The 25222-nt window shown below is 37.5% G+C and overlaps 2 protein-coding genes and 1 pseudogene across 5 annotated transcripts in view; 2 read left to right on the top strand and 1 right to left on the bottom strand.

The window, feature by feature from the left end:
* The window catches only part of p130CAS (Serine_rich_CAS and FAT-like_CAS_C domain-containing protein p130CAS), a 120200-nt gene that overhangs the window by 4131 nt on the left and 90847 nt on the right, over nt 1-25222 (top strand). The window contains exon 1 of one of the 4 annotated variants that reach the window (XM_074090945.1): nt 5450-6075. The exons of 2 other annotated variants lie outside the window; for them this stretch is intronic. Coding sequence is in view for 1 of the 2 variants with exons in the window: in XM_074090944.1 (XP_073947045.1) it covers nt 6034-6075 (42 nt within the window). In the remaining variant the exon portion in view is untranslated. Of the gene's footprint in view, nt 1-5449; nt 6076-25222 lie in introns of those variants that run through there. One more of the 4 variants, XM_074090944.1, reaches the window with a different exon arrangement.
* On the top strand, nt 10184-12956 carry LOC141430014 (uncharacterized). Its single transcript, XM_074090550.1, is given in 4 exon segments — nt 10184-10636; nt 11242-11512; nt 11708-12178; nt 12181-12956. Coding segments are annotated over 4 exon segments (1698 nt in total). The 5' UTR covers nt 10184-10456.
* On the bottom strand, nt 13005-14694 carry LOC141430015 (uncharacterized; annotated as a pseudogene).

The following is a 25222-nucleotide window of genomic DNA, read 5'->3' as shown; positions in this document are numbered from 1 at the left end:
AGTTAAACTGTTGTGTGTGTGTGTGTGTTTTTGATGCCACCTTTTGCTTTTAAGAGGGTAGTAATATCGTCGTACGAAAGCGATCGAATCGTGGTAGGGGACTATGACGTAATTGGATTTAGCACCCTCAGCACGATAAGTTGAGAAATTTATGCGGGTTCAATTACCGGCTCAGACCCAAAACACTTCGTCGTTTAAAAAAAATAAAAAAACCGACTGCCTTAAAAAAACTTTGTATAAAAATTTAATTAAATAAGAAAATAAATTAAATGATATATTAAATCAAATCACAAATTAATTAATCTCGATTAGCTAATAAATTTAATCATTTAAAAAACATTAGTCAAATTACAAATCACAAATTATGAAAACTATAACCTAGTCAAATAACTCGCCCCTCGCCATTCTCGAGGTGCCCATGTCAGCGGCCGATCGTTAAATCCGCGAGATCATGTAATCCCTAGGCATATCGTGAAATGGCGCCATTTCATGAATTGGCTAAGGGACATCCGCCATATCGTTCAAAACTCACCGTTTAACGATTTGCCTAGTGACGTTTGGGCAGATCATGAAATTCCTAGGCATATCATGAAACGCCGCCATTTCATGATTTGGCCAGTTTAGGCAGATCATGAAATTCCTAGGCATATTATGAAACACCGCCATATCGGTTCTGGCACTTCGCCGGCCTCTGCCGCGGCACGCTCGCTTCGCTCGTTCGGCTCGTGCGTTGTGGTCATAATTCATACTAACCACTCCTCGCTTCGCTCGTCGAGCCAATTTTTTTATTTTTTTTCGGCATATCACGATGTACCCGGTATAGAGCTAGGAATATCGACGAATACATTGCTCTAATCGATCTGCCGTATTGTTTCTCAGGCACATCGTGATATGCCTAGGAATTTCGTGATCTGGTGGATTTTACGATCGGCCGCCGACACCCATAACGCTCGCGGCATTTCCACGTTGGATAGCTATGGACAGCCTTTGCACCAAAAATGACTCGGAGCGAGGGTCCTCCACGGATCTAGATTACAAAAATTACATTCCTAACATAAACAAAACTAAACGAATCGCGATAAAATTACAAAATTAGTCAAAATCAAACTAGCAAAACAACCCACCCCGCATTGAGTCTGCACGCAGCAGCCAGCAGGAGTGGATCTATAGTCGTCTACCTCACCTACATACTATAACTATTTTATTGGGCTTCAATCACTCCTGCCGGCTCGTGCTGAGGCACCGACTTCAGACTGGTAGAAAATTGTTTTCATGGTTTTTTTTAGTCGGTTCATTTTTTTATTATAACTTTTTTCCACCCTTTTTAGTGTAAATAATCTAAGATACAATAGTTTAATGTCAACTGCTGGTCACCTTTTACGAAAGATTGTTTTTCCCGACGGATGCAGAGACGTTCATTATTGAGGAGTCCTGGTGCTTCACCACCCGTTCCATTTCACCATATGCATTATGATGAGCATAAATTGCTTAGCAACTGTGTTAAAGTAATGAGGGCTATCGCGAATGAATTCGCCGCTAGAGGCGCTAGTGTAGCGTGAGGTCTCCGAAATGTCAAATCTCATAGTTTTTGGATGAGCTACGCGGGTTTATTAGAATAAGAATAATTAGAATAATTTTGTGAATATTTTGCAATATCTGTAATTAATTATGGCAAATATGCGTTCCGGGCAATGAATGTCTGTGTTTTTGAGACAGTTTTGTCTTTCGGAAAGCTTTGTCTCCCTTTTTTCCGAACAAAACGGGGACTATGCACACTGTGGCATGCTCGATATTTATATGTACGGTTTTAAGGTGTATTAAATATGATTTTAATCTAACTTTGTTTCCACGCCCGTAATAACAGACTTTCAAAACCATACTTAAAACCTCACGCAACAGTGCGCCATCTAGTGAGACAAAAACGATAGCCCTCATTGAAATTCAACCCGTGAAATACTTGTTATTGAGTACTCGTAGTAACTCCGATGGTCAACTGTGGTCCTCATCATCAATTCCACTTCACCAAATGATGATTTTCAAAAGCAAATACACAAGTTAATACTAAATATATCCAAATTACCATAGGTGTCTCTAAAATAATTGAAGAGTTCCCTCGATTTCCTTAGGATCCAATCATCAGATCCTGATTTGGTGCTTGCTTATGGAACCTAATTCGTATTCCTATACGAACGAAAAAAAAATCAAATCCTCACAAATGACGGAGTTCTGAGGTAACAAACATAAAAAAACCGAATTGATAACCTCCTCCGTTTTTGAAGTCGGTTAAAAAGGAGAAACAAGTCTAGTAATCTAGAACTCTGTCTAGTAACTTATACTTCAGCAGACGGGCGGGACCCATTCAAATTCGGCTCCCACTGTTGATACTTAACAGAGTTCTAGACTAATAAACTTGTTTTTCATTTTAAGTTTTTATTGAAAATTTGTTTTAAGGCTGTCTGTTTTTTGATTTCTTTAATATTTTTTTTACTTCTCATTAGCTTCTCATGCTCTTAAAATGTTACTTTAATCTTTGCGTATCGGGAATAAACCTCCTTTTATTCTCTAGGATTGAAGTTTTTTTTTAATTTACGTTGAAAACCCCTAAACAAATGAAAACCTCAAAATGACAACTGTGCAAAAATATAAAAAAACACGATTTAATTTCGTGAAACACAATTAATTATTACGAATATGAATCTATTCAATTATATTAAAATTAATTAATTTTATTATGCATAATCAAATTAGTTTTAAAATAGTTTTCAATTTTTGAAAAATAAATATGCAAGCTTTTAAAGCGTCACTTCATAAACAATCTTCTTCTTGTGGTGCCTCTCCAATTACTGAAGGTGGCCATCAAACTCAGAATATTTCTACTTGTCCTTCGCGAGGTGGAACAGCTCAGCAGCACTCGTGACTCCGGTCCATGCACTCTCGAATGTTTCTCACACTCTTTACAGCCTTTTTACAAAGCGACACCGAATAAAGTTATTTTTATTTTTCAGCGACTTCTTTGCAAAATATTGTATTTTTTAACTACAACCGTTTCGTGAAAAAATCCGTTGCGTGGTTTAAGTGTTAGTGGATATACAAATAAACAGATGCGGAAAGTGACTTTGTTTTATACTATGTAGAGTAGTCGTGTTTTCCGGTAGTCCCGCGCAAATTCATTCATTAATAAACATTTAGCTTGTTTCTGCCCACAACCTGCGCAGCTGACGTAATCTGGAACGGTGAATGTAACCGAAAGGAAAAGTGGGCGCTACCGAATGCGCCTGCAACCTCGCCTGCGCCCACGCAGTCATCCTTCACCCCTCTTGCCGCTGCCTACGAGTAAAGCGATACTGTCTGCCTACCTAGCACGCTAGTTTTTGCCGCATACACATAAAGCACCTATACAAGTATGTATGCAAACTCTTTATTGTAGAGAAGAAAATAAACAAAACACAATTGACAAACTTTGAGGTACTTGTACAAAGGAGGGCTTATCCCTTTAAGGGATCTCTACCAGTCAACCATTTTCAAGTCCAGTTTTTTTGAGGTAAATCTTGAATGTTTCAGCAGTACGCAGGTAGGTAGTTGTATTAAATGTTTTTTTAAATTCCGAGATGCTGTGTCAAATATAGAACCGCCTCTTTTTGAAGCCGGCTAAAAACAAACAAAAGTACAATTATCTCATATCTCAAAGTTTTTCATTTGTATTTTGTTTCTTTTCTTTTGTACAATAAAGGGTTTACATACATAAAAGTTAAATCTGAAAATAGGCCGCAAAGAGCTTTTTTATATTTCTCTCTCTTAGTGCGCTACGGTACCTAGATATTATCGACGACATAAGTTTTTGACTCACACGCGTGTGCGAAAGTGATGGATGCACCAACGATGAACGCTATCGTCTCTGGCCCTGTGCTACGAAGTGCAATATTCGAACTTCGTCTCTTGCCGTCCCGCTGACGCCAATATTATTTAATACGAGAGTGATAGGGATGGTACGAACTTATTTTTTTGAATTTCGTAGTAGCCCACCTGAACTTAGAACACAGTCACTGACGTTTGTTGCGGATAATTCTGCAGTTTCCTGGAAAAAAAAAATCTTTTTAATCCGTCAATTACACCGGAAATGTTAATAAATAAATAAATATCATGCGACACCTGACACCAATTGACCTGGTCCCATACTAAGCAATGCTTGTACTATGGATACTAGGCAACGGGTAAACATACCTACTTAAATAGATAAATACATACTTAAATACATATTAAACATCCAAGACCCGAGAACAAACATTCGTATTATTCATAAATATCTGCCCCGGCCGGGAATCGAACCCGGGACCTCAAGCTCCGCAGTCAGGTTTTCTAACCATTTGGCCATCCGTATCGGACACGTATTTTTTTCTTTGTCAATCAAACGAAAAATTACAATTATGAAGCACGTCAAAGTTCGCGAGTGGGAGCTGTGACATCACGCCGTGCTAAAAAGTCGCACGTCGCGACGTCACGTAACTTTTACTAGCTATATCTTAATAATTTTCTGTGTTCTATGATAGTATGCTAGGCCTACTGGAAGCTGTATATAATGTAAAGGGCAAACTCCATCCAACCATTGTAAATGAGATCGTAAGGAATAGATGTAAGGAATAAAATGCTACTTTTTAATATGGGTCTTACATTATTTGTTGGTTTACGCGGTAGTGGACATAAGATAATGTTCATTCATTAAAGTTGTATGCTTGGTATTAAACAGGTACTAACGAGTATAAATGGCAGATACAGAACTGCGTAGGTAGATCTGTACGACTATAGAACCTTTTTAAGTACTGCAAAAGTTCAGAATTTCACATTGATTAGGTACTACATACTAACATCTATGAATTAAAACCAATATGTAGGTAGCTTGCTTCTTCGCAGTCAAAAATGCATCGTACAGTACAGCTACGTATCTATGCGACATAAATATATTTTCATGCAAAAGTCCACCTGCCTACCATTTTCACATAAATTAACAGAAGATGAAAGTACCATGTAGATTCAATGGTTGAGGAGCAAGGAAAGTTTGTAATTAAGGTACATACCTAGCGCTTAATTCCGTTACCTAATGTCTTTTTGTAAGTAGGTATGTGTTGGATTTGGAATTGTCTTTATTTTTGTGTATCTTACTTAATAACTAATTAGTAATAGGTAATAACTTTTTGACAGTATCAAACTGACCTTAATGGGTGTTTACTTTTTTCCCAGCAAGTTTAAATTAAAAGCAATTTATGCTGTTAATTTATTTGGCTTAATTTTAATTAAGTCATTAAAAATTTAGCCGTACGAACGTGAAATGTAGCCGTAAGGTTAAATTAAGAAAAAGCTCTAATTCTGAAAGCACGTTAACCGATGCTCAGTTCTTTTCCATTGGCTTAGCGGAAAATGTGAGGAAACTAGGTACTTAACGGGTGGATAACTAAATTCCTCCGAGCGTGCGATACGGGTTCGTTCGCCGATAATTGTTACGAGCACAACGAGCCTATTGTCGCGTTCCATAATATTTGCTCAGGTGCGCTCCGTGAGCTGACCCGCAATGAATGAGTGGAGCCGCACCGCACTGCGCATGTGCACTCGCGTTCGATACCGCACTACGCGCACGTGTCGTGTGACACTTGGAGCCCGAGCCTGTCAGATCAGGAGGCTGTGCCGCTCCCGGCCTCCCTACTAACAGGCGTGGGGTGCTCCGCTGCGCCGATTCAACGCGCCGCGCGTCAGTCGTAAGCTGCCGCCTATCGCAGCGAACGTCTTATCATCGCGGTGATTTTATTTTAATCCATCGATACGAACGTAGTGTTCGTTAAAAAAAGTGCTTCCATTTTCTTAAAGCTAAACTTTTGTGATGTGTGCGAACAGTTGATGAGTGCGGGCGAAAATTCTTCGGAAAAGTGTTTTTCTTGATTGTGGCCGGGGAACGGCGGCGGGCGGAGCGGCCCGGCGTGCCGGGTCGGTGGATGGTGCGGCGAGCGCGGGCGCCGGGGCGCGGCCGGCGGCGCCGCTAGCAAAATGTCGATACCCCTGGGCCGGGACACACAACTCCCCACGCAGGTGAGTTGAGTTCGCCAGTTCCCGCTTTTCCGAGCGATCGCGGCCGTACCGCGCTCGGTACAACTTGACGCCTCGAACGCTGGCTAACCTGAGTTTGCAAACAAGCGGATGTTACTACGAGTTACTCCCTTCGATCCAATTCCACAAAATGGAATAAGAACAAAAAACGCTTTATGTCCTGTTCAACCTAATCAGCTGTACTTTCTGAGAAGGTAACTTGATGATCAATAAATTGTTTGTGTAGGCGTCAAATTTTCCTAACTAATAATGAATTAGTCATATTTTTAAACAATTTAGGTATAGTAAACACCTGCCTCGGTTGTCTTGGCGGCTTATCAGTTCGATAATGGACTGACTGAGATAACGATGTTATTTTTAACAAGGGTTTCCCACGGGTTTACTTGCTGGTTTAGATAGCTAAAATATCTGAAAGAATATTCTGCATCAGGTGCATAGAGCTCTTTTACAAGTATTCTTTTATTTTTTAAGGATCAGTCCTTACGGAAAAGCCATCTATGCAAGAATACGCCGAAATTTTGCAGAAATTGAATGAACTAAAAGTGCTATTTCAAAATGGCAGCACCATTTCTTTAATGGTAATGGATTAATTGAAACATCATCATCATCATCATCATATATTTAAGAGCTAGGCTCTTGTCGGTGGAGTAATTTCCAGCTTATTCTACATTCAGCTCTTTTCTTCACTTCTTTATATACTATAATGATAATTGAAACATTTGCGCTAATTACAGAATTAATTATATTTCGTACTTAATGTAGGAATAGTTCATATTAAAATTATTTTTCCTAATCACCTATTGTATACGATTGTATGATCTATTGCTATAGTTATAAAGATAAACTGAGGCAAACTTATTGTAATTTTACTCAGTAGGTACGTACATATTCTAATATTTATTTAATTAGGTAGCATTGATTAACGTATAAACCAGGAAATTAATTATGTTATTATTATGTTATCTATTAGTCGCAATGTATATATAATCTAGAACTATAAATATACTACCTGTAAATTAAAAAGAAAATATTATTTTATGAAGATTTAGTATCGATTTTTTTAGAATGGGTTATTTGAGGAACCCATTCTGTAAAATAGGCAGAGTAGTCTCACCTGTTTCGCTTACATTGACTATAAAATTATAATTCAATTAATAGTTTTTTATTATTTTTTTTTGTTTGTACTCTACATGTCATGTTTATTGTCTTGTGAAACTCACATTTACTCTTTTTAGGGTTCCGTAGCTCAAAAGGAAAAACGGAGTCCTAATTAGTTTTTGGGAACGCGTGAAGGTATCAAGCTGAAATGAACATCAAATATCCTGGTCTGCTACCCCTTGAAGTAGAGAAGAAATCAAATTTCTAAATCAGCGCAATGCAAAGATACAGTCAATATAAAAGTTTTTACTGTTTTCGAATACCTAGATGGCTTTGTAATCACGTAGCTCCAAGTTCACAAGAATAAAATTACGTCATTGTACTTAAATAATCTCAGATTTTATCGTATTTGTCAGAATTTAATGATAAAGATATCGACAGCTACTTAAAATACGAACAATGTGCAAGAAAAACAAATGAACACCGCTAATCATCAGCTACTTATCAAGGAATTCGAGAAATTATCACTGTAATCAATATGATTATTAATTTGCATAACATTTACCTAGGCTCTGGAAATAAATTAAATAATACAACATAGATAAGGTAAAAGTCCGAGTGCTTGACATGCTAATACTCAATGACACACGGCGGACATAAAATTAAAGATGGCTAGAGTGGGACAGTAAACGTATGTTTACCTTGGCATTCGATTTGTTCTGATCTGAAGTTAGTTTTCGAATGAAACCGCGAGCAACAGCAATGAATAACTAATTTAAATATATGGAAGGGCACTTTTACACTGCGTGGTTGACTACTAGACTCTATCCCTGTTGCACCGGATTGTAAGGGAGATTTGTTTTCACGCATGGAGAGGAATTGTAAAAAATACGAGCATAATCGATTGAAATGACGAATGAAAATTATGATACTAGGGGTTGGTTTCGATATATTTATTTATCAAAATTAAGACTTATGTACCTATATCAAACCTATATGGAAGCATTGAGATGATTTTTGAGCTTAATCCCTTTTGACACACCTCCCTGAATCCGCCACTGAAACAACGTCAAATACGAGTATAAGGTAGCGATTAATGTCAAGGTAGTCACAGCTGGAAGTGGATTAAAGTTAACGAGCAAAGCAAACAAACAAACAAATACCAGGTGTGGCCTATTACACGAGCAAATAAATAAATCATAGATCGTACTCGTCCAACTGATCAGCGAATTAAAAAAATAAATTAAATTTAATTACACTTTAAAGTTTATTCGAAAAAGCAATGTAAAGCAAAATGTTTGATGTTTTGTAGCGTGACAGTGACAGGCGACGTCAATTGGGTTTTATAGGATTGCGTTTATTGATAACAGTACTTAATTAATTTGTATGAAAAAAGGAAAATCTAGACTCCATTATTATTAAAAGTCGCTGAACTAATGTCGCTCAGTTTGACGAGTACGATATGAGTACGATCTATCCTCCTGACGACCAAGTCAAATTTTTGATTTATGAACATTAAACTTTATGTCATTGACATAAACCCAAACGCCCAGTGTCCTTTATAAAGGACTATAAGAATAAAGAAAATGTATAAAAAGCAAAATATAGCAAGAACTAAAATTATCAACTTGTAATAAATGCCGGTTTGATGACGGGCTGATTATAGAGCTTATATGGAACCTTGTTATAATGAGACAATGACATGTGATTATTCACGAACACGTTGCCAAGTAGTGACAATGTCAACTGATGTCACAATTGTCGACTGACAGCGTTCCGTAGTGGCAAACAGTGGCAAATAATTAATGATGTATTCCATAAAGACCACGATCGTTTTTTTAATTGTGCCAAAACCAAAAGAAAAAGTGCATACATAAATTAATACCAGTAAATACCTAAACACTCAAGCAACAGTTTATAGTTTTATCCGGAAAAATCATAAAATATGGACAAATTCAATGGTAGGCCGTTATTTATAGTCTGCTACGTTTGGCGCCGGCGGAAAGTTCAAGGCTTTATTGATCCACCAAGCGGGTGCAAGGTTCCGCGGCTATTTTTCCTCTACCTTTACACTACTTCCGCGTCACGTATGGTGCTGAAAAAAAAACGTACTGCAGCTGAGTCGAGTTCGTCTTTGCAAATCATTGTTTGCAGGTATGTATATGCCGTTACGCATTTTCCAAATATGGTTAGACGAGAAGATGGTTTCATGGTTTATGTACGATCTTACAATCGATAGAGCAGGTACTTACAGGTGCTTATGTATTAAGAATACATATTTAATATTAATTATTTTTTAATAGATAAGATAGATAGCTTTATTTATTACCTTTTTAAAAATATACCATTATAAACACATGTCAGGTAATTATAAGAAATTCACAAAAGGATCGTCAAATGTATACAAAAAATAATAATAGAATTTACAATGTCAAATTAGAGTAAAATTAAACCATAATCTATAATACCTTTAAACTTTAAAATTTTTGGTCCTTTCGGCTAAACTAAATCTACATTGTTGTTCCGAATTCCTATTGTACCTACCTAAAATTTGTGTGAAATAAATTTTATTCTATTATATTATATTCTACTCTACGTTAACTAGGTATGTAACTATCCTTGATTGACATATTAACATTCGCTTTCCGTTTTCATGAGTAATATGATCAATTTTGTGGGGCCGCGAGCCCATTTATAACCCACCAATGTTCTCGTAGCTGGCCATTAATGTTTAATTCCGACAAATCGGCCACTTTAACCAGTGATTATGATAATAATCGTTCCAAATAGTGTTACAATCGGTTTCTATTAGCTAGTTAAATTTGTTTGCTTAGATTGATAAATCGTGTATTAGTGCGCCGCCATATCTATAAACTAAACATGTAACGTATTGTACATGTGTGTTATTGGTTCAACATTGATCTGTTACACGACACGTGTTGTGATCAGTACCTTCATTATACAAGGTGTCTTCAAATTCTTCCGAAATAGGCTATTTGACTATTTTGGACAGTCATGTTAATCTATTCTTTGTTACAAAATAAGACATTTTCATTAATATTTCCGGAAAATTTACTGTATTATGAGTAAAAATCAATATTAAAGTTTAAATTTTCAGAACCGCGCGAAAAACGATGTTTTTGTAATGGCGCCGAGCACCTGACATGTGTGACGTCACATGCCAGTAAACAAATTCCTAACCTCTGTTAAATAGTGCATAATAAGTGAGTTTCATCGATTTTCTTCAACATCTTTTTATATCATTATGTATAAATGGTGTGTAGTGCCACAATGTACAAATACGTCTTTAAGGAATCCACAAAAATTGTTTGTTTCTGTACCAACGAATCGAAAAAGGCGAAAAATGTGGCTACAGTTAGCTCGAAGGGACCCAAATGAAATTTCATCACATTCAAACGTCTTTATGTGTGAAGATCATTTTTATGTAAGTATCGATTAACTGTATACATACCAAAGAGTACCTAAACATATCGGTTTTCATTAAATAAGTACATATTTTAGTCTTAACCACTTGTAGTCAGAATGATCCTTTTCACCCACATTGCAGAACAACACGCTCTAGGCTTGCTCTAGGATTTCAAATATTTTTGTATTATGTTGTTTAAATATGTTTTTTGTCATTAGCTATGCTGTCTTTTAACAAGCTTTTATTTAGTTTCACTTGTCTCGTTGTCTGTCTGAAATCAAATCTTGCAAGTTAAATTCGACCAACTTCCAGTAGTTGGATTGACTTGAAATTTGCTATACTTATGTAAATTGCGTGACAATACAATAATCTGGTAGTCACATCCTGGTAGTCCAGCCTATTCTCTGCAGGACGGAACTCTTCAACAGTTAATGACATCATCAACTTGAAATTTGGTACCTACATATGCAAATGTAGTTTGGGTGGCAATGCAAGTACAGTCAACAAAAAGTAGTCAGCAGAAAAAGCTTGTATAATACAAGCATGAAATTTTTACCAAAAATTTATTTCAAAGATAGTGTGTGATAGTGGCTACCTATATCAGAAATGATGTTAAATTTCAGATGGAAAAAGACACAACTAACTACATGCAGCATAAATTGGGCTTCAGTAAGAATATACTTCTAACAAATGAGGCTGTGCCATCTAAATTTCACTGTCAAAAGGATCGCAAAAGATTGTCGTCTGATGATGAAACTGCTCAAGAAGTTTTTCTTAAAAGGAAAAGAATTGAGCTTGTCAGAGAATGTCTGCAAAGCCAAAGTGCGACTGAAACCCAAAATGAAAGGTTAAAAATAGATGATGATATAGTGCAAGAAATTATTAAGCCAGAAGGTATGATACTTATCTACTTAAAACAAATTTTAATGTCAAAGTAGAAATAAGTTTATGTAATTCAAATATAGGCCATACCATAAGTGTAACTATAAAGGAAAAGTTGTTTTGCTTATTCAATACAATTCTTATTTTCAAGTGCCTTTAAAAAAAAATTGAAATGAAGTTACTAATTTTAAATATTAATCTTTTCAGAAATACTACGAACTCAAGACAAAGATACTGTTACAGACTCTATCATTACTGCAGAAAAATCTGTTCAAGCAAGAATAAAACGAAATGTGCATTATAGGAGCAAGGCCATCCAAACAATATGCCAAAGTAAAAGCATTACCACGTCACCATTGAAAGTGACTACGACTTCTCGTTTGACTTCACCTTTTAAAATAGTTCCTTGCCATGGAAAACCATCACAGACGGGAGTTGTCAAAAGAGCGAAGAGAAATATTGCCCTTGAAGAGGAAAAATCTGATAGTGATATTTCTTATTTTGAAAGTGGCCATTCATCACCGTTTGTAACCACTTCATCATCAAGGGTTACTGACTCTGACAGTGTCACAAATACCAATGAAAATATTGAACAATTGCAGCGTCTCAAAAATACTGTGCGCTTAATTGAAAAAAAAAAACCTTTGTTGTATGTTGGTATTTCCAAAGAATGTTATTTTTAATTCAGTTATTGCATAAACACACAAATATAAAAATAGAATATATTTTACTATGTTTGAAAAAAATTAGAATGAACACTACGTTTTCTGAACTAGAGGATAATTTTGGAATGTCATTATCTTATGCCAGTAAACTATTTTTAGTAAACATACCTATAATAAGTAGTTTTTTAAAACCATTTATTGTAAAGTTGGATAAAAAGTTAATAAAAAAGAACCTTCCTATTGCATTCAGACATAACTATCATAATGTCAGCTGTATCATAGATTGTTTAGAAATTGATATACAAAAACCATCAAAAGCTGTTTATCAGGCACTGACATGGTCGGACTACAAAAAGGGGAATACTGTAAAGTATTTAATATCCTGCACACCTAATGGTTTGATTAATTTTATTTCTCAGGGGTTTGGGGGTAGAACAAGTGATGTTACTATAGTTGAAAACAGTAAATTTCTTGATGAATTACAAATAGGAAGTTGTATCTTGGCGGACAGAGGCTTCAAACACCTTGAGCAGAAACTTCATGAAAAGGCCATGAAACTTTTAAGGCCACCCAGTGTAAGCACTGGTGAAAAATTGTCAAAAACAGAAGTTCGACAAACTAAGATAATCGCTAGTTTGCGAATTCATATTGAACGCACAATCAGGCGTATAAGAGAATTTCATATGCTCAAGCAACATTCAGTGATTAATAATAACATACTTCGTGTTCTTGACCATATCATTATCATTGCATGTGCTCTTATTAATTTACAGAATTCTCTTATTAAATAATATAAAATAAAATAAATTAAAACAAGGAATTATTTTTTTATTTAATCATCACACACTGGTGTTACAACACAAAATAGGATAGATATTTTTTTTCCAGAAAATTAGTACCTTTTTTACTAAATTCCTAACATATTCACTATCATAATTTTCTAGCACAATTTCTACTTTCCTCGTCTCTTCAAATTTGCTGTCAGCAACACAAAAATAGCACTTTTTGATACCAGTTGCATACATTTGCAGTTGCACCTGTGCCTTATATTTAGTTGTAATAATTCCATTTTTTAAATAATTCTCTTTGGCTTTTGCCTTGGTAGGGCATTTAATTTCTATAATGGCATCCTTTGTTAAGCCATCAGGAGATGCTGCGATCATGGGATGGTCTTTGCATACAAAAGCCCACACAAACTGATTTTTTTTTTTAAATTTTTACTTACTGTCTTTCTGACAGAGTGCTCCAAATTTCTGCCTCTCTTCATCGCTGCTGTATCAGGTACTTTTGCACCCATTATAGTGGCCACCAATGACCCATCTGGTGTATGGCAAACACTAACCTCGTGTGCCTTTGATGCTGTGATACGGCCATATCGCATCTCATACCATAAGCTGCTTTTATTCTGCCCCCTTGTTGCTTCTTCGATCATACTTATTGCAGTTACAGTGAATGATGTTTTCATCAAGTCAATAAGCTTGTCTACATTGTTTTTGATTTCTGGAGTTTGATCTAATAGTAAACAGTGCAATGAATATTTCATAATGCCACTGTGTCTAAAATCATCTTGGTATTTTAATAACTCACAGTTATCAATTTTTCTCTTTTTGGCTTCAGTAATAAATTCATCATATAATGCAGACGAACTTGGTCGGTGTGGTACTTCTTTTTTGGACATCTGCTGCACAGTAATATACTTCATCGTAGTCCCTACTTTGGATAACGTGGACTTCTTCCAATAACACTCAATGGAAGTGCATGAAGGTTCCTCAGTGCGACGATGGACCCACATCAAAAAAGCTACTGCATGCTTACATCCTCCGGCTGAAGCTGCACAGTCGTGGCACTCGCAGCTACTTATTTCACAGTCACTTTCGTCAACAGTCAATGTCACATTATATCCTTTGGCTCGTACTTTGTGCTCTGGGCACATCTTACACTTAACTGTGCAAATTCCACGCTCTCGGTGAAGTTGGACATACCCAATCGCATCGTCACCATATGATTCCCTGGCAGACCTGTGAAACAAAGGCAAAGGTCATGACAAAGAGAATTTACATCAAATTTACGAGTATTTAACAACATAACCTAAAATTAGATTTTACAAAACTTGAACTTTTATTATGCTTAATTACATGAAGTTTTGTAAATCAATAATGTCTATGGGGTACTTACACTGCTGTTTTTACGTTTTTAAGTTCCGCAGCATAGTTATCAGCGTTATTCTTAAAGAAACGTGCGACCATAAACGCATCTATCTTGGGTAGGTTGGTGTTATCAGCTCGCACAAAATTTGTCTCCATTTTAAGATTCAAAATGAATATGAATGCTAGAATTGCTAGAAGTTGCGAGATTTTCCAAAAACTGCTTTAAAATGCCCGTAAAACGCAAACTACTTCTACTCTCAGTCAAGGAAGCTTTGTTTACTAGCATGTGACGTCACAAAAGTTTTAACCAATCACGGGGCGTTGACCATCACAGATAAAGTTGAAACAAATTCTATATTTTGTTTCGCGAAATATGCAAAATATATATATATTTTTGTCTAAAAAAAAGTGAAATATGTTATTTTATTCCTTTATCTTGTAGGATGACCATAATTTGGGGTATATTTTTAATGTTGTCAAATAGCCTATTGAGCTGAGACTTTTTAAAACATTTTCTGTTGAGCACAATAATTTAATCTGAATTTCTGAAAGGAGGCGCATGTGCCCAGTATAGTGGGACCTGTATGGACAGGATAATACGTTATATGTATTTTGATGGCAACGCTACCTACCTATTGTTATATGACTCTTTCTAGGAACACATTTCGCGATGCTGCCAATCGCGTGGCTAACTAAGTAACTGCATTTAATCCTACAATTGGATTGCCTGCATCAATCCAATCCGATTAGAGCTACCCATTGCTCCAACACGCTAATACTTGAGCCAAATCCACTATACATTAATCACGCGCTGAATTGACGAATTTGACGATTCATTAGATGAATGAGTTGATTAACTGCAAAAGAGTTAACGATATTCAATTTAGGGATTCTGTATTGTCCTTTACCATTGATTGTTTTTACCACTAAGATTTAATATGTTTGTGATAATCAGCTTTATAAAACCCCGACCAGTTGTGATGCGAGTCGGACTCGCGCACTGAGGGTTCTGTTAAAGTTTGTATGATTAGGCCAAGTAGTCTTCTCATAATTAACGGTTACAAATATTTATGCTCATTTTGGTATGATTGATTAACTTTGACCAAAATCTATCTACATAATGGTCACAGGTTTTTCGACATCAAAGCTAATTTGAAGCATCGGTTGTCTCGACAAGCGATCGTAACTCGCCGAAGAATGCAGTAGCTTAGCCATTACTACAAATCACTTAGCAGAGTCTAAGTCCGTTAGAATATCGTAATAAAGATCGCTGCTATAAACATCGATGTCCAAGTGTAAGCTTTCGACACGCTGTGTCGGCGCGGGCGCCGCGTTGACACACAAACAGGGGGGGCTACTACGAAATTCGAAAAATGAGGTTCGTATCGTACCGTCCCTCACTCTCGTATTAAATTTAATAATAATTAGCGTCAGCGGGACGGCAAGATACGAACTTCGAATTCTGCACTTCGTAGTAGGTATAGGGCCAGTCTAATCTAGGCAAAAAATAAATTGCGTGAGTGCTTTGGGCGGGTCACAGTGCTACCGACATCTGAACTTATGGATGCATCTGGTAGTCTGGAGGTCATTATATTATTGGACCATATATTTTACAATACAGCTTATTTTTTGTATGTTTCGTATCGCTATTGTAACAGTCAAGTACAAAGATATCGACACGACCATACCTTAATGTTAAGTGCATAAAGTCGTGTATACATATTTTGCAACTTTGGCCGTGTCGATATCATTGCATTTGACTGTACCTACTTACGATGATTTTAAAGGCGTATTTTGCACGTTTATTTTAACCCACTTCGATATAATGATAATTCAATGCATGTGATTTGGTTTGCATGAGACAATGCAAATACTCATTGGATACGTTTGTGTTTACACAATACAATAAAGAAATAAGCGTGCCTACTTCTAATAAAAAAGGTTAATCAACACACTAGTTCAAACTGTACCTATTTATTTAGTGCCGCAACAGTCCGGCAACGCAGGGCAACGCTGTTATATAACAGCACAATATAACAGGAACTTAAGTTTCAAACTTACACAGCTGCCTCTAAATAGGACATTAAGCATTTGTTAGGGTTCACAGCATAAGCAATATTTTTCTGTGGCAACTAAAATACCTATAACACCCGGTCCCGACTACATACGTCGTCCCGTGGCGCGGCGAGCGCCGTCTCATACTTTTACGAGTACATTGCGGAGCCGAATCGCTTGCCACTCAGTGGTTACCTAGCAGCACACGCAAAGAACAGGAAACCCCCTCGCCACTCCATCAGCTGTGGATAGACTTGGCCGGGCCATTACCGTCAGTTTGAACTTGTAACTTCGAAATTAGCAGGTGTCCTCATTCACACTAAGAGTCTTGCCGCACCTCGGCTAGATATTATGTACCAGTTCTACTCGTAGATAATAGTTCAGTGTCCAAGCTCGCTGCGATTTGTACCACGCATCGCTCTGCCATGACTCACGGTTTCTGCGAAGTGGCGCTTATCTTTTTAGGTACAGTTTAGTTTAGAAATAAGACGGAGAAAGGAAAACGTAAAGTCAAAATTCTCTTACACTTTTTGTACCGATTTAAGAGTAAGGTACAAGGCACCTGGAGTTAGCTCAACAACTTTAGTTTAAGATGATCGGGCGAGTTTACTGCTCCTGATTTGATAAGAATATTTGAGCTTAACTGTTTGATTTAACGCCATACACCACCGAAATGTAATAGACAGACAGTGATGCTTTTTTTGTATGTTACATATTCCTAAGCGTACGGTTTTTAGACAACGTTTTTATTCGACGGAGTTAGCACTATTAGCGTAACGGTAAAATCCCTCCTGAGCATGTCATCTATAACGCACAATGCCTAGGTAGCAAAATGCCTAAAACGAATGTCTAAAACGCAATATGCCTGATAAGCAAATTACATTAATCTCATATCACCTATGATTTAAGACATCTAAAACGCAAAATGCCTAATAAGCAAATTACATTCATCTCATATCGCCTATGATTTAAGAGATCTAAAACGCAAAATGCCTGCATGGCAAAATGATTAAACCTCTGGTTGCCTTAGCTGTATAATGTCTAAAACGCAATATGCCTGATAAGCAAATTACATTAATCTCATATCGCCTATGATTTAAGAGATCTAAAACGCAAAATGCCTGCATGGCAAAATGATTAAACCTCTGGTTGCCTTAGCTGTATAATGTCTAAAACGCAAATTACGATTAGGGTTTTTCGGTTTTAGCTGTACTGATTTAGGTAATTTGCAAAGCAGACATAATGCATTTCGGGCATTTTGCCACTAAGACTTAATGCGATTTAGGTAATTTGCAAAGCAGACATAATGCATTTCGGGCATTTTGCCACTAAGACTTAATGCGATTTAGGTAATTTGCAAAGCAGACATAATGCATTTCGGGCATTTTGCACTAAGACTTAATGCGATTTAGGTAATTTGCAAAGCAGACATAATGCATTTCGGGCATTTTGCCACTAAGACTTAATGCGATTTAGGTAATTTGCAAAGCAGACATAATGCATTTCGGGCATTTTGCACCTAAGACTTAATGCGATTTAGGTATTTGCAAAGCAGACATAATGCGTCTAAGGCAATAAGATACTTCGGCATTTTGCGTTTTAGATGACCAGCTCAGGAGGGGGTAAAATTATCTCTACAGATAGAGACGGTACTGGTATTCCTGTTCACGTATTTATAAAAGATATAGGGCTAGGTTTATGAGCTTTCATGCGAATGACGGAGATGTAGCACATCATTAACCAAGACATTAAATAAAGAGACGACGAATGGTCATCATGGTAAAAACTTATCTCTTGTCCTTATAAATGTAAAAATAAAGTATGATTTACAGTAAGCAAAAAACTATGCTAAAAAAAAACAATCTTTGGCGAAGACGTATAACGAAATTGACCCTAAATTTTTGGGGATATGCTTGAGGACAATATAATACAAACTCTGATATATTTAATCGCCACTGAAGCGGTAGGTATGTTGGAGTCGCCTGTATCTCGATAAATAATGATGCTATTATATTGACGTGCGAATTAATCTCGCAAATAGATCGGCACGCCATGTCGCCGCGCGGCTGAGGCAGCGGATAAGCGACCTCTTTGCTCAGTCTTTGCTCAATTAGCTTTATTATATGGACCACAGCCGCTACGAAAAATCCTACGATCAGACTGCACCGTTCGACCGGTCCGATTTATCGTAAATCTTAGGTACACACACTCTATACGATAAACGAGGTATCGGTCGAACGGTGCAGTCTGATCGTTAGGATTTTTCGTTGCGTCTGTGGGACCAAGTATATTCCTTTATTACAGGTCCGCAGACATGCTATTGATTTAAAAAGTTCAACGAACCTTCGTCGTGGGAAGTTGTTGTTTTTCGCTTTTCGGTAATTAGTCATAACCTCCTTGGACTTCATCGATTAGGATGGCGTGACTGGTCATAAATGCATGTGTGGGCAATCAAGAAATTTCACACCGCCTTTGTTATAATCCTAAATGGTATTCAGATGTTGACTATTATTTCAGCAAAATTTTAAATTTACAATCTAATAATATTACTTGATTTTTGGCGTGTCCGACACGCTCTTGGCCGTTTTTATTAAATTATATCGAAATATATGTTAAAATTGTTTTAAAATTACATACGAGTTTAGTATTTAGGGTAGCAGTTAATTGTAGTTTTCTACAGATACTAGGAACTAGTCCAAAACATGACAGACGTGATTTTTAAATTCGATCTCTAGACTATACAATAAGCTACATAAACATCTAATATACCTTTATCTAGTTGGTCCGAGAGTATTCTCAGTAATATTCTATAGACTGAGACGGATCCTGTTACATATTTACAAAACCGCAATGACTTACTGATCATTTACGACGAAACGCGTCATCTGCTGATTCGCACAGTAAAGCTATAACGGTTCACAAAAACAATAAAGCTTTAGAACTTAGGCAATTATGACAATAAATATGTACTTAGAAAGAGGTATTTTCAGTAAAAGGATAGATACGGTCCTATGTATAATCGGTATAATTCCTATAGCCAAATGTTTTGATGGGTTACGTCATGGTTCTCCAAAACAAGGTTATTTGTTTTTTGTTTACCTACTTAAAAATAATGCAAGAATCTTGACCCATATCCAGTGGCTCGATTGTCAGTTTTATGACAAAAATACAGTAAAGCTTACTTCTATTAAAATAAAACTATACAATTTTCCGGAATAAAAACTATACCATGTCCTTTCCAGGGTCTCAAACTATCTGCATACTAGGTATATTTTAAATAATCGGTTCAGAGGGTGAAGAGGTAACAGACAGACAGAGATATTTGCGCATTTATGATATAAGTAATTAAGGATTTTTTGATCCATAGTCTTAGTTTACAAGTAGGTACTTAAGTATAGGGTTAATAGTAACATACAACACATAAAATCTAGAAGCGCCCCGGGGCAATGCGGCTCAGGATGCTGTTCGAGCTGTGGCGAAGGTGATTGGCTAAAGTTACTAAATATAAATATATATAAGTAACTAGATATATGTATTTGGAAACATAACATTCAATAGCTCTCTGTTGTATTGTTGTGTTGGCCCATACACATAATATATCACTACTTTAAAAAAAATCGTACCTCAAAATCGATAATTTTTCTGAGTGAACTTTATGGTTATTATGTCAAGGTTCAATTTTGTTGACATATTTTAGATACGAGATTTTTTCAAAGTAGTGACCATATTAAGGTATGTGTTGGACTGCTGGGCTCAAGCTCCTTTCATAATAAGTAAGAGGACTAGCCTGTACTTCCCACGCGGGCCTAATGCGCATTGAGAACTTTACACACGCACACTAGAATTGCTTCGCAGGTGATTCAGGTCACCTCACAAGCTCATGGTACAACTTTTAATGCAATTTCACATAAAAAAATCCCCCAACGACACTCAGCACGACTGGACGGACTTATTTGCCTATTATACGGTCGTAATCTGAGGGCCTACTCCGAAATTCGAAAGTCGAAGTTCTTATCGTACCGTCCCTTTTACTCTCGTAATTAATAATATAAGCATCAGACTCAGAGAGACGGAACGGCACGAACTTCGATTTTCAAATTTCGGAGTAGCACGGCTGTCGCTTCCGAATCAGCCTTACAAACCACGTGCGCAAATGGCGCATCACCGTGGAAGCTGCTTTAGCCATCTTTTTATAGATGTTATAGACCAGTGGCGATGATGAGGTAAGCCAAATATCATATGGATAAGAAATCGTAGGTGTAGTAGGAAATGCTACTAACTATAGGCTATCCCCAAGCTATATCCTTATCTACACTACATTGTCTGCATCTTAGTGAGGCCCTATTATGATAATGGACCGCCAGCTATGTAGCACGGGCCAATGAAGTGTGAGTGAACAATGCCAGGCCTTATACTACGAAGTGCAAAATTCGAACTTCGTATCTTGCCGTCCTGCTGACGCTTATGTTATTTAATACGAGAGTGAGAGGGATGGTACGATACGAACTTCGATTGACGAATATTTTGTAGTAGCCCCCCTGCTCTACAGTATTAGCTCCATTACTCGGTTGTAATCACAGAACGAATTATAGGAATAGAAATGTGTTTTTTCTTCTACAATCGACGACGCCTTGTTCACCTCTCAATTGCACGCTGTCAATTGCCATTAACTACGTTTTTTTCGTAGGTTAAGGTTTACCAATGTAACACGTTAACGTAATACGATGAGGAATCATCTCAAATTAGTACTATTAATTTTAGAAAATGATAGGTGATATTCACGCCTCTATATGACTTCTTCCCGGAAAGTGTAAATAAATTGACTCTACCTATTCCGATCGCTGACAATAATCCATTTATTTAAACTATTTACTTCGTTACCGACGACTGAGTTTGAAAAGTAAAAATATGTCTTATTAGTTATAATTATGCGTGCCCGCGTGACATTTCTGTCGGTCTTATTATTAGCTCTATGGTTGCAATCATACTGCACGTTTATCGAATGGACGTTTCCTCGGCACATGGCACACTTTACTTGCAGGGCTTATCTTCGGATCGTACACTCGCACTTTGTATGGCTCGCTTTATCGATACTGATTATGTCGCGATAAAGGGATAGTGTGGTACCGTTTCTGATAATCGAAAGGTTATAAATTTAAATTTTGTTCATACGATTGCGGAAGAACATGTTATTGTAATGGTTCAAGAAATTCGTTGCCTTATGCAATAACTAGCCTCTACCTCTGGCTTTTTTCTCGCGTAGCAATTGGTCTGAGTCGAAATTCCGATATTTTACAAATTTCTATGGCTATATGAATTCTCAAAAAATACATAGTGGTCTTCATTTCCCTTGTACTAGCTATTGCTCGTGACTGTCTGCGTAGAATTCATTTATCGCTATCCCGCAAGAACTATGCAATTTTCCTGGTGTTATTCTAGTGATACAGTCATGGACATTCCAGATTAGTAGAACTTATTTCGGAGACGACCTGATAAAAACAAATGCCGGCATAGCACCCGCTTTTATGATAATTACGATCCCGCGTAGCATGTCAGCTTATATCAAAGTGCGTACCAGACATTCGTACAATGCGCATCACACACACATGCCTGCGATAGGATTCCCATGTCTCAACGAGTTCGGGCAAAAAGTCTGAAGGCACCAAATTACGCTTACTACGGGCATCGCGTGCGTGATTTCGGAGAATTCTGGGTCCTTAAATAACCTCAACTATAACGAAGGCTTCTTGCTGCGTCCTCGGCGGCATCCTTTGGGCTCGAGAATGCTCCCGAGTCCTTATTAGGCTACATAATAATCATCGACTGCGTCTCTCAAGGACCGATTGTTCGCCCTAGTTTGGAAATTGACTGCATTTTTGGCGAAGATTCATGATGGCTGGTTTTTAGTAAGAGCTATTCCAATGCCTGAAATATTTGGTTTTTGGTTGAGAAATCTAAATCGATCCCATCGTGCATCGCTCAATTTTTTAAATCTTTTCATTATACGGGCTAAGCGGCTTAAGGCATTGATTTTGTTGACGGATAATCACATCGCATCATTTTATTGCGTCAACACAGAGCCCAAATCTGCAAAATAAATGCAATGACACGTCCGCGGCGCTTTTATTCTTGCTTAATTAGGTGTAAAGTTTAAATTGTAACGTATCCATGACATTTAAATGAAACGAAACGTTCGCATAGCTGACAATTTAGGGCTGGTAGCAAAAATACTTGCACGGGCTGTCGCAAGTTGCGGGGCTCGGTGGCCGTCAGCCCCTTATAAGGCGGCGGCATTGAGGGCGCTGCGCCAGCGCCGTGAGGACATCTCCGGCACAATACCACCGCAAACACAACCTCAACCTTTTAATTTCATGCACGAGCCAATCATTCCACGCTGATTACAATTTTTGGGAAACATTGGCAAAATTCAGACCAATTCTGCCAACCCGACATTTGGCTATAGCGCGAAATAGCTAGGTCGGCGTGAGGTCGGCGCTCGGTGTCAATGTCAGAACAGCCAGAATAATTAAATTTAACTGCTTCAAATTTCGAGGGCGGTAAAAAGGTAATAAAATTGGATATACACCTACACCTTGGTTTATAAAAACCAAGCCCAACCTAAAAATAAAAGTCGACTCGATGATATTTCGCAAGAAGTTATTGAAGCATACGATGATCTATCATCAGAGGCCTTTATTCAGCATAAATATCTCTTGGATGATGGTAGATAGCCCGACTTGTGATACCCTGTGATAAAGCACGTCTCAAGCCCTCGTTAGATGGACGCTATCAACTACATACATACTAGGTCAGTTACTAGCTCGGTCAGAGTAGCATTAGTGCATCGTGTTTCATATTAGTTAATCTAAACTGAACCTTCCCATCGTAAATTTAAAATTGCTAATTAGAACTTCATGGGAAACAGTTCGAACAAGATTTCTACGGGACAAGTGCACAAGTGCAGAGCTTAGTTCTGAAAGATCTTGAGAGTTCTGTAAAACATTCGATGTTAAACTTTATTTCCATCAGAGGAGAGATCTTGTGGATAGGTTTTATAGCTGATTTGCAGTAGTTATTTCTGTTGGCGGTGGTTGCGTGACAGAATGGGAATCATTCGGAGTCGAGAGCTGCCGTTTGACACGGATTGACTCGAACATACCCTGAATTCTAAGCCCGTAATACTGGAAAGTTACAGTACAGTAAGTTCGTCTGCCTACAATGTTCAAAATTCACTATGGTCCTGACACTTTCAAAAATTCATATGCGATGATCTCTAGACACAATTTTGACATGAGTATACTCTTGGGTGAATATTTGAGCGTTTTGACCGCTCAGTTAAATTTATTAGCACAACGGAATGCCAAGTCGCATGAATTTTGATCACGTTCGATTTAACGTCGGTATTGTCTTTAGTTTTCATAAAAAAACCCCGAGCATTATCGGTCTTATTAATAATTACCGATACGCCAGAACGCTGAATTATCCACCCATCTTTTAGTGAATATAGTATTCATATTTGTGGAAAAACAAAACGACTTCTATATGCTAATAGAGTACTTAGGTTGATGTTATTCAATACGATTTTGTGCCAAGTTAACTTTATGCAAAAAATATGCGCGGACGCAAGGCAAATTGGTGGCTCGGGTCACTATTTAATTGAATCGTATATCTTCCCTGTCGAAACGGATTGCGGCGATCAGATGGGTCGAGTTTATGATCCAATTTAAAGTGGCTGAGCTTTTGATAATTGACTGGATATTTATTATTTGGGTACTGGACCAATTACTTTGTCGGAATGAGTAGGTAAGGTAGGTACTACGAGTAGTTGTGTCAAGTTTTGTTCAAGACAAACCATAAACGTTAGACGCAAGCAGTCATCAATCTTGGTAGATAGATGACATTACTTATATCGGGTACAGGATATAAAAGCAATAAATATTACGATTTCTCCCACTGTCTGCTACAGAGCCGACATATTGCAAATTTTCTAGGTAACTCGGTCACGCGCATTTTATGAACGCTCGCTTGCAAATGGGTTTTCTTTGTTTGCTATTAATTAGACATGAAACCTAATTGACTATTAGTATAACCACTCCCACGGTCAAGTAAAGTCATAGGTTTTAACCTATTTCCACTAATTACTAATTGCATTTTTTGGGTACTAATACATTGTACCTACTGATTTTTGGTATTCAACTGTAAATAATATTTAATGTTAATGGAACAGGATTTTTTTTAAACCCGGGTGTTATTAAGTTTGACCGCTATGTGTGTCTGTCTGTTGCACTGTAGCTCTTAAACGGTTGGACCGATTTGAATGCGGTTTGTTTTTATTTGAAATCAGGTTTTCTAGCGATGGTTCTTAGACAGTTTCATGAAAATCGGTTTAGCCGGGTTCTCCAACTTTTGTTGGTTAGGTTATGCTTGATTTTTAGTGCCTTTGTTTGATTAGTTGTCGATACCACACTAGAGGTACTAACTACGATAGAGCTAGGTACCACAAGTAACTTCTAAGCTGAGGAGATGAATTCGACATGAGAAATCTCGTTGAGGAGTGAGGGGAGATATCGTTATCAGCCGACAGCCAGTTCAGACGGCGGCAACTTGTCCTGCCTTGTCGCAATTATTACGGTCTTAATGCCCGGACGGCAGTGGACCGCATGATGTACTTACTACTTCCCAGCCTATATACGTCCCACTGCTAGGCACAGGCCTCCTCACAGAACAAGAGGGCTTGGGCCATAGTTCCCACGCGGGCCCCGTGCGGATTGGGAACTTCACACGCACCATTGAATTGCTTCGCAGGTTTGTGCAGGTTTCGTCACGATGCTTTCCTTTACCGTGAACACATGAAC

This window comes from Choristoneura fumiferana, chromosome 8, assembly GCF_025370935.1.
Source record: "Choristoneura fumiferana chromosome 8, NRCan_CFum_1, whole genome shotgun sequence".
Taxonomy (NCBI): Eukaryota; Metazoa; Arthropoda; class Insecta; order Lepidoptera; family Tortricidae; genus Choristoneura; species Choristoneura fumiferana.
The sequence above is the reverse complement of the archived record's forward strand: the minus strand, read 5'-3'. Positions and strand labels throughout refer to the sequence as shown.